Genomic DNA, 20,956 nt, shown 5'->3' with positions numbered 1-20,956 from the left:
TGAGCTTGGGATTAAAAAAAGTGGGGCTTAATGAATCCTCTCTAACTTAAATGAGTCTTCTTATAACTAAAACAATTAAAGCTCCAAGATAAAAAGATAACATTGAAAAGCCCAAAGGCTAAGCAAGTAAAGGGAATTTGTGACCTAAGGCCACGTTTGTTTCATCTTCTTAACATGAATTGGCTTAGTTAAGACCTTAAGCCCATGGTTGGTAAGCTTGGAATTAAAAAAAGTGGGGCTTAGTGAATCCTCTCTAACTTAAATGAGCCTTCTTAGGACTTAGTGAAACTCATGAGAAAGTGGAGGTTTAGCTAAGAATCTCCTTGGTTTGTACTACCTAAGACGTGAACTTAAAAAAAAACACGCAAACGTATGAAAGACGCAAACAATTGAAGATGACTGAAGAAGAAGAAGAAGAATCAACCAAGGTCTCCTCTCCCTCCCCTTCACTATTTCTCTTCTCTCTACTACGATATACATGGATTTTTGAAGTTTTTATTAGGATTTGTTTTTCTTTTTGGATGAATTCATATGTATAGAAATTCTCTAATTTTCCAGGAAATTTGATGCATCTTTTTTTGGGATTTTCAGATTTTTTATCTTATATCATAGGATTATAATTCTTGTTAACAATTCAAACCCAATCTTGGGTTTTTTTTTCCTCAAATCTACATGAAGAACAAATTGTAGATTACACATTTTGTAGCTTGAAAATTGAGAAAGTGCATGGTTATTCTCTATTTGTTATAAATAAATTTTGTAAACTATATCTTCGTTTGTATATAAAATTTTAAAACTAAATGTGGATTCCTTTCTATTTTATCTTAACAAAATATAGAACTAAATCATCTTTGTTTGTATGTAAATTTTTAGATATGGATAGAAGATCGATTTTGTTGATTTTATTGTTGGAGTTTTGGCATTTAGAGACAATGTGTGCTTGCACACTTCTTGGGTTGATGATGCTAAAATCAAAACGAAGACATATTGAAAGATGATCATTGAATAATCGTGCATTTGTGAGACATGAGGCATGGGTAGCCATAACCATTTTTATGTATTTTCTTATGGATGGCATCCTCTGTTTGCATTTGCTTATGTATTTGCTTAACAATGTATTTGTTTGTATTTGCTTTTTTTAGATACTATGGGATTTGACCCGTATGATATACAAATTGAATTAACTTTAGTGTTGCATTATGATATAATCTGCTCATGAATGAGAGTTGCAGGTGTTGTAGTGCAGATTGTGGGTATTTGTGATTTGATTATTGCATTAACTTTGGGTGCATATTTGGATGTTTAGGAATGGGAAGTGAGAGTACTCAAACTTCTGAACAAGTGAAGAAAAATACTAGGAAGAAATGGTTGTCATTTGAAGAAGAAGCTTTGTTAGCGATCCTTGAGGATTTTGTTGCTCGAGGCCATCGATGTGAACAAGTATAGTTTCAAACCTAGTACGTTGAAAGAAATGGAGAAATCTTTGGAACTTATATGTCTCACCTATAATATCAAGGTGAATCCACATATTGAGTCCAAATTGAAGAAATGGAAAAAAAAATTATAGTATAATCAATGACATGTCGAACACAAGTGGATTCGCATGGAATGATGTAAAAAAGTGCATTGAAGTGGATAGTAATGATGCATGGAATATTACGTCTGAAATTGATTTTATTATGTTCTAGGTGATTCTTTCTTGCCCAAAGGTGTGAGAGTTGTCTTGTAATATAATATTCATTCAACTGGTAATATAATTCATGTGCATTTTCATGCAATTGTGTTATAAGCTTGTTATATCTCTTGCCCAGAGGTGTGATATAATGATGTATAAAGTCTGATTTTTTCAAGAACAATATTCAGTCACATTTGTTCGATCTTGTCTATTTTTTGTTGAATACATATGACTAATGACTTCCTTGTTTACGTGATCAGTTGTTAACTCTCAGTTCATCAACTTTTCCTTAATTAAGACTCTTTTTGGTAATAATTACAAGAAATGGAAATAGGATTTGGAGATTGTCCTGGGGCTTATGGAACTCGATTTAGCCTTGAGAGACGACGAACCTGAAACTCTAACTTATGAGAGCACTGCTGACTAGAGGAAGTATCATGAAAGGTGGGAGAAGGCCAATATGAGGGCCTTAATGATCATAAAAAGGTCAATGTCAGACACGTGAGGACGCATGCCGACTAATATGACAATGCCAAAACTTTTCTTGCTGCTGTTGGCCGGTGAGAAGTTTAAAGAGTTAGAGAAGGTAGAGACGGGTGTACTGATGCATTCATTGACCACAATGAAGTACAAGGCCCACCAACGCGTTGGTTCTGCTCATTCTACTAGCTTCAAGGATGGTTTTGATCAGGGGGCGGATTGCTTCAAGTCCAAGGCTAAGGCTGCCTTTCCCGGGCTTGATTGGGATGCCTTGAGCCAGGGATTTCTTAGTGAAATCCCTTAAAAGTCCGTGCCTTTTTGTATTTCTCCTGAATAAATAAAATGTCAGTGTTTTTTATTTATTTTTTTTGTACGTACTTCATTCGTTCTAATTTATCATCCGATGCATACTTTCTTGACACTTAACCTGAAGTGCCCTAACAATACGTCTTTTTTCCTTGCAAACATTTTCCATGCCACTTATTCAAACGAAATTTCATTGATCAGCCTTCCTGAATGATCATTTTCCATGCCACTTCATCTGAGGTGTATGCCGAAATGTCGTAGCGTAACATGATTACAAATAATGCAAATCGAATTTAAATAACAAATGAATCTAAAATTCGATGTTCTCTGCCCCTTCCTTCGAAAAAGGAAATGTGCATGGGAAATGAGCCTGACTGAAGCTCATGCGTATTATCTTTTTAAATGGATTACATTCCACGACCTGAGCAAATGTTTTCCTATTCGAATTTCCAGAAGTCGATATGCTCCTTTGCCAAAAACAACTATTACCTCGTAGGGACCCTCCCATGTCTTCCCGAACTTGTCTGTTTCGGATTCCTCGCCAGTCTTTGGTCTTGTATCCATGATTCGTTTTAACACACAATCTCCGATCTTGAAGGCTTTGTACTTCACACTTTTGTTAAAGTACCTTGCTGCTGCATTCTGGTAATTCGCGAGGCGGATCAATGCACTTTCTCTTCGTTCCTCACTGAGGTCGAGTGATCTTGCGAGCAAAGCCTCATTTTCCTTACCTTCATCTGCAACCAGCGTTCTTGTTGTTGGAAGTCCAAGTTCGATGGGAATCATGGCCTCGATTCTGTAGGTAAGTGAGAACGGGGTTTCTCATGTGGGCTTCCTACTGCTTGATAGAGTCCACTCTGCCTAGCTTAGCCTGCTCAGATATCTCAGCATTAGCCCCGAAAATGATTTTCTGAAAAGCGTTCCATCGATTAGAGAGCACCTGTCTACCTTTGTTCTCAGCTTGTGGGCTTCTGCCAGGTCTGAAGGCACTTTGTCATTATGGAGATACTCGATCAGAGGCTTCATCCAGTTGTCTTCGAGCTGATCGATGACCATTACTTCGAAGGCTTTCATTATGCTTGGGACTGCCACCTACTCGACTGCCAACAGTCTTGTGAGCTCGAGATTTGCAGTAGAGGCTTCACATGCCAGTTTTTCAGCTCCATCATTTTCTTCTCTTAGGATTTATATGAAAGTTATCCGCTCGAACTCACCAACTAGCTCTATTCCCAAAGTGCTTGGACCTCTCTCGGGGTCTTTGGTTCTGGCACTTGGACCTCTCTTGGGGTATTTGGTCCTGGCATTTCCCGAAGTGCTTTTACTTTCTCCAAGTTAGGATCTATTCCCCTGCGGCTCACAATGTACCCGAGAAATTGTCTTGAGGATACACCAAACATGCACTTTGTTGGATTTAGTTTCATTTTGTACCTTCGTAGTACTCCGAAGGTCTCTTTGAGGTCATTGAGGTGGTTGGACTTTATCTAGCTTTTTACCACCATGTCGTCGATATAGAATTCCATTGTTTTGCCCAGCTGGTTTCTGAACATCCCGTTTACCAGCCTCTGGTATGTTGATCCTGCATTCTTCAATTTGAATGACATCACGGTGTAACAATACAGTTCCTTCTTTAAGATAAAGTGGTCTTGTCTTGATCTTCCTTTGACATTGGAATTTGGTTGTAGCCTGAGTATGCGTCAAGGAAAGATAACTGTTCGTATCCTGCAGTCGCATCCACCATATGATCAATCTTTGGGAATGGATAGCAGTCTTTTGGGCATGCCCTATTCAAGCTCGTAAAATCCACGCATACCTCCACTTCCCATTCTTCTTCTGAACTACCACTATGTTGGAGATCCAGCTCGAGCATCATACATCTCGTATGAAGCCGACCTTGAGCAGTTGATCGACATCATCGCTGATATATGGGTCCCACAAAATGAAAAAAAAATAATTAAAATATCTAAGTCCTCTGGTTCCTAGAGAGTGTCTCAACTATACCACTAAGAGAAATTATAGAAAGAGTAAAGAGAAGGAGAAGAATGAACTAGTGAAAGAGAAGAAATGGAAGTACAGTAAAACCCCTATAAATGAATGTTCAATAAATTAATAACCTTGGTTAAATAATAAAATCTTCTGGTCCCAACTCGGGTCGGTGTACTAAAATAATAACCTCGCTAAATGCATAAGATAATAATTTTTCTTAAAATCTTTTAGGGCCCAGCAAATATATAAATTAATAATTGATGAAATACATAAAAGAAATAGCGCATAAAAATTCATAATATATATTAAGAAACTTTTTACTTAACAACTTTTATTTTCTCAATTAAGCTATTTCTCAAAATATGCTTCTAAAGTCGTTTGCCTTTTCTTTGTACCTAAACCGAATTGAACCTCATCCTTAATTTTTTTGCAATGCATACACCACATTTGGTATATTTTTTTCATTTTGAAAACAATTGATCTTTTAGTTCTTAACTTATCTCGAAAATGTATGTATATGTACTTATCTTGAATACACTTGATATTCTGGTTCGTAATTCATGTATGTATGTGCTTATCTTAAAATCACTTGATCTTCTAGCTAGTTCTTAATGTCCATTTAAAAGTTTGAAGTCATACATATATCTTTGTTTTTTTATAAGATACATGTATCTTTGTCAAAAAAAAAATATATACTACATGAACAAAAAAAAACATAAAACTCTTTTTAAATTAATAAATATTCATTTATCAATAAATTAATAAATTATTTATTTATCGATATATAAATAATCTCTTTAAAATAATAATTTTTCTTAGTCCCTATAGTATTAATTTATAGGGGTTTTACTGTAGAAGAGAAGGACAGAAGGTAAAGAACACTGAATGACTAAACATTAAAAGGGATATATGACGTAAATATAAAAAAGATCAAGGATATTTTGGATAGTTCAGAAAAATTCATTAACACCCACCGGTTTTCTATCCTCTTTCCGTAAACGTGGAAATGGAAAGCTGTCTTCCAGCTGCTTCTCCAAAATGCTGTCATTGGTAGTGATTTTATATAAAAAGCAAATATTCATGTTTTACCCAAGGAGTAAAATTTCGGTTTCGAAGAAATTTTCGATGGAAATTTTTGCGGAAATTTCGATTTCGACAAAATTAGACAAAAACGATGGAAATTACTATCAAAATACGGAAATTTTGAATGAAACTTGACTGTATGCTTATTTAACATATTATCTACTATATTGATAAAAAATATTGAAGAAATCAAATTATATAGTAAGTTTCATGTGATATAAGATGAATATAATGTGCGCTGGAAGTAAATATTATTAAAAAAAATAAGTCACTAATTAATAATTATATAAATAATACCTCATATATGCCATAATAGCAGTACCACTAAGGCCCCGTTTGAGATTGTTGTAGAGGACCCAAAAGCTGCTGTGGATGACAAATCTCAATCACCCACAACAGTTTTGGTGTTTGGTAAAAAAATGAAAAAGTGCTTTGCCCCACAATTCTCAACTTCCCACAGCAAAAATAGAAAACAAGTTTGTTGGTGCTTTTGAAAGCTGCAGTGAATCACAGCAACAATGAAAATTTTATTTTACCCATAATACCCTCATTTTAGTAATTATAAATAGCCACAGCAGTTTTACATTACAATTTACCAAACATCTTCATACTGCTTTTTGTACTCACAACACTTTTGAAAATATAGTTTACCAAACACTCAACTGATTTACTTCATAGCTGACTTTACTTCACAGTTGCTTTACTTCACATCTGTTTTTTCTCACAGCAATCCCAAACTAAGCCTAAGTCTCCAAAGTTTTATATGCAAAATAAAAGCTGATACCAAAATATTATAATTTATAACATAGATGCACTCATACACTTAATTTTGATTCATATACTCACTGCATGTATGATGTATATAGTATATCATGTATCATTGGTAATTGTTAGTTTGTTACGCACTTACACATATATTATATTATATATATAGCCATATATAACTGAGTATTGAGTTACTGACATCAGAATAGAATATAAAGAGGTATATAATTAATAAGTATAATTGTATAAATAATTCTTGACCAAAAAAAAAAGTAGAAACAATCAAACAATTAAAAGTGTGTTCTTAGATTGAATGATCACCTTGTTGTATAAAGTGACACTCAAGACCTCATTAAGTGGTGCATGTTGTTTGTGTTTTCAGTGGAGTACCAGTAAAGCAGTAACTACTAACTAGTAAGTATATTATTATTAATAGTATATACTAATATACTAATATACATAATACATTTGGATGGTGGTGGTGGGTGACTTATTACTGACTAGCAAGTGGAGGTTATTTTGTTATTTATTACCCAAAAACCTATAGTTACAAATTCTTAACGCACTTAGCAATATAAGGGTTATCTGTATTTGACTATTTGGTTGCAGACTTGCAGCCTGGCTTGCAGGGCAAGGGGGTCACGATGGGGGATGAGGCAGGGGGTCACGCCGGAGGCAACTGGGTGCGCGCAGGTTCTTCTGCAGGGGGAGAAGACAGAGAGAGAGAGAGATGACAGAGAACTAGAAAAGAGAGAAAGAAAGGTGTTGCGCAGGGGGAGAAGACAGAGAAGAAAGAGAGAGAGAGAGAGATCTGAGAGATGAAATGGAAGGAAATGGGGCTGGGCAGATGTAGATCTAAGTGTATAGTCGCCAAATTTCGTCGAAATTTGGGCGAAATTTCGCTGACAATTTACAAAAATGAACGTGAGGCTGCTTCGAAATTTCAGCCGAAATTTTACTGAAATTTCGCCGAAAATTAACGGATATAGTATAAAATTTCGGGACTCCCAAAAAACGAAAATTTAGCCAAAATTTTCGAAATTTCACTCCTTACTAGCAGTTTTACCAAACGGGCTGATGCTTCCAAAATTTTGAAAATAAGTGATTTTGCTCTTAATAAAGCAATACCAAACGGGCCTAATTCGGTGAGTTTTTCATTTCAAGTTGACCTTCGCTTTCTTCAGTTTCGTTCTTTTCTATATGGGCTTCAGCCCAGCCCATTTGTTTTTCTAAAAAACAAAATACTAGGTTGCTAAATTGTCCAACCCAGGCCAGCCCAAAGCCCAACCAGTACGCTGTACAACTAACCCCAGTGAAAAAGAAAAAACAAATTGTCGGACTCATCGATCCCTCGCTCTCGCTCTGTCTCACGCTCAAGTCTCAAACCAGTGAACCAGGCCTTCAAATCTTCTTCTATTCTTCTTCAATCTTCATCTTGGGCATGGGCAGGTATTTCGCTTCCTTTTTTCGTGTTTTTAAGTTAAATTTATGTTGTCAATTTAGGGATTGAATGTAAGATTTAATTTGGGGGTTTAAGCTAGGTTTAAATTTGGGGTTTAACTTAACAAAAACAAAAACCAATTTGGTGTTGTGTCATTTTGGGTTTAATTAATGTTTAAACCATTTGGATTTTGGGATGATTATTGAGACTGGAGATGCCCATTTCGTAGTTCAGATCACTTTGATTTCTTTAGCACTTCTTTGGTTGATTGTACTGCCAATCTTTTTTGTAAGAGTGTGTTTGGGATTTTAGCTGGCTGCTGGGAGAGTGTGTTTCAGATCAATTTGCTTAATTTGGTTAATTTTTTCTTAATTAGCAGATAAAATATGAGAAAAAAAGAAAAGAAGAGAAGATAAGATAAAATATGTGAGAAAAAAGAAGAGATGAGTGGAGAAACTAGCAGTGTGATATTGCTTGAGATGAAAGAAGAGATGAGTGTTAATGGAGTTGTATAGAGAGAAGTAGAGCACAATATGATTCTTTTTTATTTTTTAATAGAAGCACAATATTATTCAATGGTCTAATGATTACTTGGTTGCTGTGGGATTGCCTGCCTATTTCAGGTGCCAGGTTCAAGCTCAATCTTAGTTGCTGAAGATTTAGATCCCATTTTCAAATCCTTGCTCCGTCCCTGGTTTTGAAAGAATAGAGTTTTTCTGCCAGTTTTGGAATCTTGTATGCCTGGGTGTGTATAGAGTGCAGCAATGTCGGTAACAGCAGGTGTTAGTGATACTGTAATTGCCATCAGGGATAAGCTCAGAGGGAAAATTGGACAAACAAAAGTTAAAAGGTATTGGCCTGGAAAAGCTCCCGAGTGGGCAGATGATGCTGATGAAGATGGGGATATTAGGATGTCCAAGACTGCTTCCCTTGAGAAAGCTTTCCCCACTCAGGAATATTCAAATATTGTTAGGAAAGATGATCCTAGACTGCGTCGTTTGGCTGAGAGCAGGATAGATAATCGTGAGGATGTTAGAGCTGATCATAGGCGCATCCGGCAAGCCGAGATTGTTTCAACAATTGAAGAAGAAGCCAAGAGGCAGGAAGGGTTGGAAGCAGAGGAAGATGACCCAGATGCTTTGGAGGAAAGAAGAAGAAGGATTAAGGAGAGGTTGCGTCAAAGGGAGCAAGAAGAAGCTCCACTCCTTCCGTCTGAAGATGAGGAAGAAGTAAAGGAAGAAGAGGAGGAAGAGGAATCTGAATATGATACCGACTCGGAAGAAGAGCTTACTGGTATGGTGATGCTAAAGCCTGTCTTTGTTCCTAAGTCAGAGAGAGATACCATTGCCGAACGCGAGAGACTTGAGGCTGAAGAACGGGCCCTCGAGGAATCAAGGAAGAAGAAATTGGAGGAGAGGAAGAGAGAGACAAAGCAGATTGTGGTTGAGGAGATACGAAAGGACGAAGAGATTCAGAAGGGTTTGGAACAGGAAGCAAATATTGCTGATATTGATACTGATGATGAAGTAAACGAGGCAGAGGAGTATGAAGCTTGGAAGGCAAGAGAGATTTCCAGGATCAAGAGGGATAGGGAGGATCGGGAAGCAATGTTGAAGGAGAAGGAGGAGATTGAAAAGGTGAGAAACATGACAGAGGAAGAGAGGAGGGAGTGGGAGAGGAAGAATCCGAAACCTGCACCAAAACAAAAGCAGAAGTGGAGGTTCATGCAGAAATATTTCCACAAGGGTGCTTTCTTCCAGTCAGAAGCCGATGACCATGCTGCAACTGTTGGAACAGATGGAATTTTCACTCGTGATTTCTCTGCCCCAACTGGAGAAGATAAGATGGACAAAACAATATTGCCCAAGGTCATGCAGGTCAAGCATTTTGGTCGCAGTGGAAGGACGAAATGGACCCATCTTGTCAATGAGGATACCACTGATTGGAACAATCCGTAAGTTCAATTTCCTTCATGAATTATCCTTGTGTTTACTATATGTACTGAAGTCATTAAAAACCTTATATTTCTCATTTTCTTAAGGGAAGTTCAAAGACTATCAGTTCATCCACCTTCTCTTATTGAATTTCTCAGTCAAACTTTAAGATTTGCTGGGTTGGTGAATAGTAAGATATGAAGGTGTTCTTGGTGGCACTTGATGAGCATAGTCTTGTAGAATCCTATGTGTGGTTCAATAACATTATGGTGATTTATTAGCACATATGGATTTTAGCTTAATTTGTTAGATATAATCATCAAACTAACGGGTAATTAATGAGCTTAGAGCTCTAAAAAAATTTTTTTGGCCAAAACAAAAAGAGGTCTAAAGGTTTTCTTTTCAGAAAAAATAACACGTTCATTGATAAGAAAAATCTATGTATGACATGCATTAGGGAATCGAAAAGAATATTGATTAGAATAAATATAAAGATTATTCTATTTCAATTTTCAACTTGCCTGATAATCAAAATAAACATCACTTGATAGCTTCTTAATTATGGATGATTTAAACAGTGTAGCTGGTCAGAATCATAAACGGCTAACATTGTGTACTGAAAACAAGTATGGCTAAACAAGAAAATAAATGTCTTTCCCTTTGATCTAGCAGCTGATGTAACTTCATTCACCTATACCTGTAGAGCAGTTCGATAATTATATGATGCAGGAGCCAAGTTCAAAGTATGATAAATAGGTCCATCCAAGTACCAAGGACCACATGATTGAGAGTCTCTGTACTTTTTTGTGTAATAAATATAATTTAGACATGTGTTTTAGGTCTATTTTTTTGGAGTCTTATATTCATTGTCTGAGTCTCCCTATGTCACATGATTGATATTTTAGGCATAATTCAGAATTCCAAAGCATATTAATTTGAGTCTTCTAATGATTCATGTATCAATAACCCTTGTAAAAATGACGACTTTGTAAGCTTTGAATAAACAATGAAAGAAATTAAAGTATTTATGATTTCCTGCTCATGCGTGGAGCGTGAGTGGACTTGGAGTGAGTCAAAGACACCTTTCATTGTGATGTTGAATGCCGGTGTAATGCCAGAAATTTTATGATCTATCTCTTTGTGTGATCAAAGAAACCTCTAGTGTGTGGCCAAAGCCCGGATCTCGTTTTTCTTCCTTCCCCTTCCTCTTTGCCCTACATCTTTATATCTGTATCTGCTGGTAATTTCAAGACTCCAAGCTTACATGAGGGAGCAAGAATGCCTAATCTGTATATGGAATGACAGGAAAATTAAAACAGAAAAGAGTAGGTTAAGTGAAACATTTTTAGGATAATAGACCTAATTTCTTAGACAATATATGAAAAATTAGATTCATATTATTTTGGTCACATTAATAATTTAAAGTTTTGGCAGAAAACTTTTCTTCAGACGCTTTACGGTAATGGAACATGAAAATGTTCTTTTTCTTTTCTACTTTTGTTGGCAATTTGTTTTGGTCATATTTTTATTGTTACATTGCTTCTCATGTTGGCATACTTTAGCTGTGTTCTATATGTTAGTAGTTGTAGTTTTTTCTATTTTTGGTTGTGTTATTTTAGGCTTCTTCGTATTTGAAGTTAAGGTTACATTGTGGGGAACTTTGTGATGATATGCATAGATATTAAAAATGAATTTTCTTGAGGGAGAACAAAAGTTGAGATGGGAATAGGTGAATATCATGCAAATTCTGATGATTTTTTTTGTTGGGGATTTTTTTCTTTTTCCATTTTTTGTAAAGGAAGTAGCTAGGAATACTGTTCATCAGTAATGGATCCACTTTCGCTTCCCTTAATTCAAAACTATCTTCATCCTAATGCTTGTGATTATTTAATTGATTTCTTTGTGTTTATTTTATATTAACAAACCATAGTTCCTAAATTTTTGCCTCAACACCCCCCTTTATTTTCTGTTTGCTGTATCTCAGGTGGACGTACAATGATCCTCTTCGGGCAAAGTATAATGCTAAAATGGCAGGAATGAATGCCCCTATAGCAAAACCCAAAGGAAGCAAGAAATTGAAGGATTGGGAGTCTCGTTGATTTTCAACTACTCTCATCATGTGCAAGACGCCAGCTTTTCTGTTTTATCTGATGTTTTCATGGATGGAATTCATGTGCGTGGCTAATATTGCATTTTCACATGCATGTTTGCAATGTAGGACTTGCTGTTCAGGGCAAGCTGTGTATGATTTCTGGTCCATTATGATAACTTAGTATAACTTAAGATTATAATTAAAATTATAGGTTGATTTCTGAAACTTCCTCTTGTGCCATGACTATTTTTCTACTAGTTCCTGAGCACCTTTTTTTCTTGGTGTTCCTTGGTTCATTAGCTAGCAGATACAAGGAAGTGGGTTTCTTAGGGTTTTTTTTTATTTTTTATTTATAGGGATTTTAGTGAATTACAATAGGGCTTTCTATCATTTTTGTTTATGAAAGAAAGGTTTGATTGGGATCCATAGTGTCACGGCCCGCTATCTCAAGTCCGAGGCCCACTTGCGTAGGGCCCAACCTATTGTACTTGTTTAATTCTGGAACCTTCTAGACGTGTGAATGTCCAGATTCGTTGTATGGGGGTAGGTAGGAATTGTGTATGTCCAGATTAATAGTCATCTTGTGACAATAGGCTCAAAGGTATTTTCAGAATTGGGGCTTTGTTGAGTTTTGCTCCTCTGTTGATTTTGCTCCTTTGTCTTGGAATTCTGTCTTAGGTATAAATGGATGGAGCTTTCTTACTCCAGCCAGTGCACTGTTGCATTTTGTGGTGGTAAGTGCTATTTGGGCTTTTTTCTTCTCATTTGGGGGAACTTCAACATGTAAGTTGTTAGAAGGCCATTTTGAAAGATTATTTTGTGTGCGAGAGATATTTTGTTTATGGGAATGTGATGGATTGTCGGTATAGTTATTAGAAATTTCTGGACGCTTAACTAGATCCGTCTCTTTCTATTATATCGTGTTTTGTTAGATTCCTAAAAAGAAATAGTAGATTGAATCCAGCAAGATCGCTTTACTGAGTACACGTCTCAGGATGAGGAGATGCAAGTTGGTCTTGTTGTTACTACCATTACTTGTTGGGCTCGGCCATTTTGATGGTTGCTTTTTGCCCACTGTCTTGGTCATTTTGTCCCACAAGGGTCCTTCTGGAGCTTGCGGTTCCATATTGTATGGTTGCCATGTGTTCATCATGGATGTTGATGAACAAGAGTTGCTTAGGCTTTTCTCACCATGGAGCGTATCACATGTAACATTGGGATCTAGCTTTTCCCTTTATTGAAGCTAAATTTAGTGTGTAGTTTTAAAAGAATAACATCATAACTTTTCAAATAATATTATCTAATAGTCAACTCAAATTGTTGATATCAAAAGTTGGTCCAAAGGCCAAGTGTTAGCTTTGGTCGGCCTTGAGGTCTTCCGGTTTGTTTGGAGCACCAAACAGGACCTTTACACACCCAAAAGCTAAACCTGCTAGAGAAGAAGAGCCAAAAGCTAAACCCGCAAGAGAAGAAGAGGTGGTCACTTGTAACGAGTCTTCCATGCCAATGCCAGGTAGTGGTTCTCGTTCGGGTATGTAGAAAGTGCTCACTCTTAAAGAAGAAGTGACCTCCTATAGGTGATGGAAGGGGACAAAAAACACCTGAATTGTGGGATTGGGGTGTCCTAGCCCTATTCACAAGCATGGTTTAGGGTTATATAGATGTAATATAGAGGCCCTAAGGATCCCACAAATCATGGGATTGGCATCCAGTCACCTTGACCCCCCCAAATCATGGGAATCATGGGAGTTGGTCATTGGTTTCCCTACCTTACTAAGATCTTGAGAAAATCTTAGGGAGATGTTTCAGTTTTTGCTCAACTCGAAGTGGGTATTCACCGATCAGGTGGAAACTGGAAAGCACACCAGTAAGTGGTGTGGGACAAGATCTGGTCATCCAAATGACCCTTGTGTGGTCTTCTCTCCTCGGTCATCCAAGTGACTCTTATTTGGTCTGCCCAATTCGCCCAACGATAAGAAAGTATGTGGGACGAGGATATCAGTCATCTAAGTGACCTTTGCGGACTCTGCTTGCCTTGGTCAACAGGGTAGATAGGAAATTTTATGTGCTGAAGTATAAGAGCCAGGATGGATCTATTAGTTGGCTAAGCCTAACTAAATTTTCATTTTTGCTTTGTAATTTTGGGCCAAATTTTATTTTAACCCACCCCACATCTATGTAGAGCCCACCCATGACCCATCTCTAGTCCAGCCCACCCCACAAATCAGATTAAACAAAGAAACACCCCCCCACCCCCCATCATATCAGCCTAATATCACGATCTGCTGCTCCACTGCTCCTCTCTTAGACTCTTTCACTTCAGTCTTCTGCAGTTCAGCGACATGACCTCTTCAGAGCAACCAACCAATGTTTTTTTGGTCGAAACCCTAAACCAACCAATTTGCTCATCTAATTTTCTTCACTAACTCCACACTTCTCTTCAGAGTTCACTCATATGAGCCACAGTTTCAGAATTTGTCTTCTATTACTGCATTATGGAGACGATTAGTTGAAACAAATGTGTCAAAATTTTATCACTTGATTGACAGATTGATTTGTCAATTGTTGACGATCTTCCTGTTTCTACGGCAACAACAGAACGAGTATTTTCAGCAATGAAAATTATTAAACATCGACTTCGGAACAAGATAGAGGATGACTTTCTTGCATATTGTATAACCATTCACTTTGAGAAATAATTTCTTGATAGTATTGATTTAGAGAAAATTATTGATTATTTCTACGCTTTGATAAAACGTAGGTCAAAATTTATATAGGTTGTGTTTTGTATTTGCATTGCATCGATCTTTATTTATTGTTTTATTGTTGTTTTTTTTTCATGTATGAATTTGCATTTTGAGGGGTAAGGCTCATTACGTCCCCCCTATTAGGTGTATCTTTTTTTTTTTTTTTTGAATTAATGAAATTCACTCGTACTATCGAGTTTTTATTTACGAATAAATGGGATTGGAAAATTTAGCCCATCCAAATTTTAAATCATCGTACCGTCCCTAATAAAAGCATATGTGACATCATGCTATTAGGTTGGGATACCAAATTAGTCGTATGTGAAATTTTTCTCCAACAGAGTAAGCATAGCTAGCTTGGTCAGTTGTCAGAACTATCCATGGGTGATGATGTGGTGAGGTGACTACATGGTGAAACTTTATTGGCTGATTAACTCAACTAGGTGTTTGGGCTTAATTTCTTAAATTAGGCAAGGACGGGTTCTTGGATTTACAAGCAAAAGAATCAAAGATGTGTCAAAGAAGGCCCAAATGGGCCCAGAGTCGAAGAAGTCTTCGATTGATGATCAACCGAAGGAAAAACAAGAATGGATGACTTTAGTTGATGATCAACCAAAGCAATATGGTATAGATTGTCATGACAAGGACAAAAGGAGTAGCTGGCAATAGATTGGTAAGAATGACGTAATAGGGCTGACATCATAAACAGACACAGGGTCAGAACAGTAAAATCACGCCTTATCTGTTGGCCTATATAAAGCAAACTTCCAGCAGAAAGAAAGTCTCCAGATTTTTACCAAACATAAATATACACCGAAATCACAAATCATAGTCCTTTTTGTAGCTACTATTGCAGAATTCATACCTAGTTTATTTGAAATATTCCTTTCTTTCCTTGGTTTTAGCTCTACCAAGAGGTCAAAATTATATTCTTGGTATCGATTTGGGGATCTATGTATCTCTTTTTGTTTATTTTGAGTCACAATGTTCATGAGATGAATTATTACTAAAGTTATTCTCAGATTTGTCCTCAATTGATTATTTAAGTTGAAATCTGTGATTATTGACATGATAAAACTTTTATTGCCATGTTTTGTGTGATTGTTAATTGCATTTATACCCATTTTAGCCAACAAAAGTCCTAGTAAAATCTAGGCAGAAAAAGAATTTTGATTTAGTTTAGGTTCATATTCAATTAACACAATCGTTTCAAAGAAATCAATTCTTTGGGCCATCAAACATTATTCAGAATTCCGGTGTTGGCCCGTTAGAGGCCCAAACTAATGACACGCCCACAAAAGCCCACACTAAAAAGGTCCAAAATAATAGCATTTAACCAGCCCATAGTGTGCCAAAGGTTTTGTGCTATAACACTAGAACTTGCATTTGCTCGGGTGTATGCATGTTTCTTGTGTAAGCTGACACGCCGGGTTTTGCTCGTCTTATAGAATGGAGTGAGGTTAAGGGTTGTTTACCTTGTGCTAAGCTGCATGCATTGTGTGTGATGACTAGCCCGACGTATAAACTAAAAAGACTCATGAGAGCATCAATAATATATTCTCCCTTTGGAAAATGTGAGAGGTCGAAGTACACCCTCTGGGTCCATTGAACTCAGAGGGTCGCGATGTTAGAGAGCCCAGCACCCGTAAGAAGGAAAGAGATATGCTCGGCTTGTTCCTTCACTGGGTTTCTTTTGTTGGTGGAGAAATCTGGGTTTGTTGAGAGATTTGGGTTTGCTATTGGGTCTATTTCGAATTGTGATATGGAAATGGGGGTTTCGTGTAAACTTTAAAGATCTGAGTTGTTGAATCGGTGGGTATAAAAAATTCATGTTGCCCACTATACAGAAATTTGGACTCTTTGTGCTGGAAGTGGTTGGTGGGAGGAAGATGTTCATAGGGAGGAGTAAGACTAGTGATTTGTGTTTTACTCATCAACTGTTTGATGAAATGCACAAAACAAATTTATCACTCTTTTACTCCATTTTGTTTAACCAATGATGAATTTTTTAATAAATTTTGTTTGATTTATGGGTTCCAAATTGTTCACCAACATTCACAAGTAAGATAAAAAAACAAAAAGTACTCAAATCAAGTTCTAGATCTAAAATTTCGATATGAGCTTTTTGTTGCAGATATGAAATTCTTATGGTCCACAAATTATAACATTCTAGTCAATTAGGCTACTTTAGTCAATGTTGCAGCCAATTAAATATGTTCATCTTCCCCCACTTTTTTACATTTTTGTTAAAGTTAATTTTTTTGTCGACAACATATGTCAATTTAAAATGGCGTTTTGATCGAAAAAGTATCAAAAGAGTAAAAATAAAAAATAAAAAAACCAAAGGCCAACTTGATCGTCTTCCTCGGGGATCCCAGATTAGGGATCACTGGTATGACTATCAAAATTGTGAGCATTAGCGTATACGTTCCAGATCCAAGTGGTTCCTCAAAAAAAGTTTTTAAGAGATCCCTATCTACCAAAATTTTAATGTTTCCGGCAAACGAATAATTTATTTTGGAACATGAGAGTAAAAAAAAGTTTATCAGGATTATTTTACAAAATTTCCCAAATGTCTACAAACTGCAGCAGTTATATAAAAATTATTGGCTCAGTGTCACGGGCTCACTTTTTACGCAGCGGAATTTGCCCGTGCGGCGCCAAGATCCCTCTGAATCAAGGCCAGCCTTCCTTTCTCTTTACTCTTTTCAAGATATAGACCCATTCGTTGCCTTCTTGAGGTTTGCCAACAAGAACTACTCATCTCGAGTCTCGCTTGGAGCGACTATACGATTGCTTCCTTGTGTCAAGGTTCTCAGCCACGACACTCGCCCGATCGATAGGTTCTTATGACGCCGACATTCCATTCTCACATGTTGGGTCTTACTTTGCTCCCACGTCTCATTTGTCATGGCCCTAAGGGCTAGCTCGCGCCCATAGTCCTTTCCTCGAGTTGAACATACAAGCCAACTTGCATGCATGCCACCCGAGTGAGCAACTCTTCTCCGATGCCCCACGTTAGCCTTCTCTCGTTGACACAGGGTCGCCCTTCCCGTGCCTGCTAGCATCATCTATTGAGCATGGCCGAACCCAAGTCGATGCCCTCGTTGAGTACTACATGGCCAATGTGCACCATGAAGTCTCCGGGAGTTCACATCTAGTTGACGTGATGTGCATACGGCGCGGCATAAGGAAATTCCCCTTGTAGCCTCGTGTGCGCGCGCCCAGCGCAATACAAGCACTCCCGCTCGCTTGTACTGTCCGTGGGACCTCCTGTCCCATGGAGACACATGACCGCCCTCCGGAAGTCATGTGCCCGCCCCCTAGGTCCCCTCAGGTTCCTAGAGTAGCTCGCTTAACGCTCCATGGGTGTGGGCATCGGGGGTGGTGGAGAGCTTGACACCATGTCTTCCCCTAAAGAGCATTTTATGCCTTTCTTCAAAAAACAGGAGGAAACATCAACATGTGCGAGGAGTCATAATTGGCCATAATTAATTCATCCGAACTCCGAATGACGAACCGTCAGTTGCGTTGGACTCGTTTCGACCTCCTGGATTTACCGGTATTTTTAGATTTCCCAAATTCCAACCGGAAAACCCCGAAACAGCCAAATTACGAAATTACCCTTCCACGCGCGCAACCCGGCCACTCTTCGCCAAACGGATGCCATTCTCTTGGCATTTGACCCTCCATACTTCATATTAATGTCACGGAAGTACAACTCGAAGTGCGGACCGTGACACTCAGGCCCTAGTATTAATATGTACATTCCAATTAATACACAGTTAGTGAGGAGTGAGGCGAGAGGAACACCCAAAGCCACTCCCACCTCCAAATTGAAATTTCCCAATCAGCCGACTTGCTTCATGGTGGCTGTTTCAAGAGTAAGTTGAGTAACATATTCTTTGGACCTTTAATAAATATCTTGTTAACAGACAAAACAAAGTTTTCATTAAAATCAAAAGAAAAATGCATAGTCAACTTTGAAGAAAACATGGTCTACAAAAAACATGAAATATCAATCTGCAAATTAAACTATGAACTAGCCTCTCCAATGTAAGCTCACAATTATATAGGTAGAAATAGACTCTTGTCATAAGTGTATCAAATGGAAACTCAGTTGGGTTTCAGTCACACAATTATACAATGCCAAAGACAGATTCTACCAATGACATGTGTAACAACCCAAAACCAAACTCAGGACTTAAGACTCAATTGAGTAGAATTAGACTCTCACTATAAGCATCGATGTACTTGTCACTGAAGCTCAGTTCAATTCCAATATCCTTAACTTGGTCTGATTCTGAATCATATAAAACCAAATTATAGTCTTGCAATCCTACACCTGGCAGAACCACAGGAATTCCCTCGTTTGTTCTAAAGCCCAATGGCCATGTTAGAAATCCAGTACTTGGTGGAAGAAGAATCGTGCGGATCATTTTCCATGTATCCTTTTCCAAAACCCATATGTCACAGTACCAATCATATCCAATCTCATCCCGTCTTCGATGGAACAAAAAAAGTGATTTCTCAAACACTTTAATACTAATTAGAGTGATTGCCCTGGCTAGTCTATCCGGAAGCATTATGTTTTGAAAAATCTCACTGCTCATATCAAAAGAAATGATGAAATTCCACTGTGAAGAAGTATCCCTTATAATCCAATACACAACTCCATTCAAATATGCATGACCCTCGACTTGCACATAACAGACATGATGTGAAATAGGAGGAACATCACTAATTATTCTCCAAGAATCCGATCTAAGGCTGTAAACCTCAACTCCAAAGATACTTTTCTTGCGTGAAAACCTCGCAACCTTCACAACCTTATAGTCGTTCTCCCCAAGATGGAACCCAAACCCGAGAATAACAAAACAGGTCTGATGAATGAGGCCATCAGGAAGTCTCTTGAATTTTCTGATTGATGGATTCCATAGATATATAGGACTCTTCAAACTCACACCTACACTAGCAGAGAGGCAAAGCAATCCATTGTACGAACCATAAGTGCCGAAAGAAAGAACATGGTTGTCCCTAGGAAGCTCTAAATCGAAGGACTTGTCATATGTTTTAGCATTAAAGACTGACATGAAATTTATCTCCCTAGTGTGGATCAGTAGATAATCACAAGCATTTTTCATGACATTCCTTTCAAGATGAGAGTTTTTGAAAATAGGTCTAGTAATTAAAGTGTTCCAAGATTTGCAAACACATCTGAACTGCAAAAGAGATTTCACAGGTAATCTTGCAAGGATTTCAAACAACATTTCTTCCGGTACTCTGTCTATGAACACTTGTGCACTTCTTCTTTGTCTTCTTTCATACTTGAGGGTAAATATGTTGAAACCAAAAATTGTGTACATAATTCAACTGAGTTTAACAAGCAAATCCAAAATGACAATCTCAGACACGGGACACCATAACCAGAAACCAAACTCGAGAAAAGATCATGAAACACACCACAAGTATTGGACAATGCAACTAAGCAACATAATTAGATATCCAAGAAGTGAAGGAATACCTCATTGGTGCCTAAAGTGAACCCAAATTCGAAACCCCTCTTACTCAATCAAAGAACAATGTGGGAAGGGAATCCAAGATAACCTCCTCAATCATCAAATTCACGTCAATTCAGAATGACCCATAAACCCATTTCTTGGCTTCACGAAGCTTTTCTTTGGTATCAAAGAGAATGATTTGCCAGTTGTTATTATACCATCCGATGGGGTCCCTATTTTGAGTATTTTCCTTTTGGCTTTCACTTCGTTGGGGTTTTTTTTTTTCCTTCTGTTTCTTTAGCTGGAGCGGTGTATGTATCGTCTACAACTTTAACCTTTTCCTGTATTTTTTTCTCTACGAATGCAGACGTTTTGATTTTTAGCTAGTACTGGTTTGTTTCGTTGATTAACAGTAGTAGTTGTTACTTGTTACTTTGTTAGTAATAAACATGAATGTTTTCTAACCAAAAAGAAAAAGAAAAGCAATAGATGAGGGTACACTAACTAAGTAACAAGTTCGATTGCTAATAAGGCTTTTTATTTTTTTCTATGAGAAGAAAATACACAAAAAAAAAAAAAAAACCATCTTTTACAATCAGAACACATGAAAAAAAAAAAATTAGAACCCGAGCAAATCTAAATTAAAAGCCGTCACCGCGAGAAAGTCAATAATTTAATTGATTACTTTGAGATAAGAAAATGACTCAAAATTGCTAGAACATCAACAACAAAATTAGCATCACTCAAGACTTGCTTAAAGTGTATCCCCCTGTGTTGATACATATTAAGATCGATACCGAGCAGAACTACCTACTATGATGCTGATCAACTAGAGGTGTCAAACGGACTGGGCCAAAGTTTTTAGCCCATTAGACACGGCATGACACGAGTACGAAATAGGCCCTAATTAGGCATGACATTATTAACATTGTTTTTTTTCGTTTTTTTT

General features: G+C 37.4%; 2 protein-coding genes across 2 annotated transcripts; one reads left to right on the top strand and one right to left on the bottom strand.

The window, feature by feature from the left end:
- Nucleotides 1-7,604: 7,604 nt before the first annotated feature.
- On the top strand, nt 7,605-11,984 carry LOC147286028 (uncharacterized). Its single transcript, XM_086240371.1, has 3 exons — nt 7,605-7,741; nt 8,357-9,687; nt 11,652-11,984. The coding sequence occupies exons 2-3, from the start codon at nt 8,498-8,500 to the stop codon at nt 11,764-11,766; spliced, it is 1,305 nt and encodes a 434-aa protein (XP_086096497.1). The 5' UTR covers nt 7,605-7,741; nt 8,357-8,497; the 3' UTR covers nt 11,767-11,984.
- A 6,733-nt stretch (nt 11,985-18,717) lies between these two features.
- LOC147286027 (F-box/kelch-repeat protein At3g23880-like) lies at nt 18,718-20,055 on the bottom strand. Its single transcript, XM_086239376.1, has one exon. It carries the CDS (start codon nt 19,870-19,872, stop codon nt 18,718-18,720), a length of 1,155 nt encoding a protein of 384 aa, XP_086095502.1. The 5' UTR covers nt 19,873-20,055.
- Between the last annotated feature and the right edge of the window lie 901 nt (nt 20,056-20,956).

The sequence above is a fragment of the Dryas octopetala genome, chromosome 4 (genome assembly GCF_963921425.1).
Source record: "Dryas octopetala chromosome 4, drDryOcto1.1, whole genome shotgun sequence".
NCBI classification, from domain to species: domain Eukaryota; kingdom Viridiplantae; phylum Streptophyta; class Magnoliopsida; order Rosales; family Rosaceae; genus Dryas; species Dryas octopetala.
The sequence above is the reverse complement of the archived record's forward strand: the minus strand, read 5'-3'. Positions and strand labels throughout refer to the sequence as shown.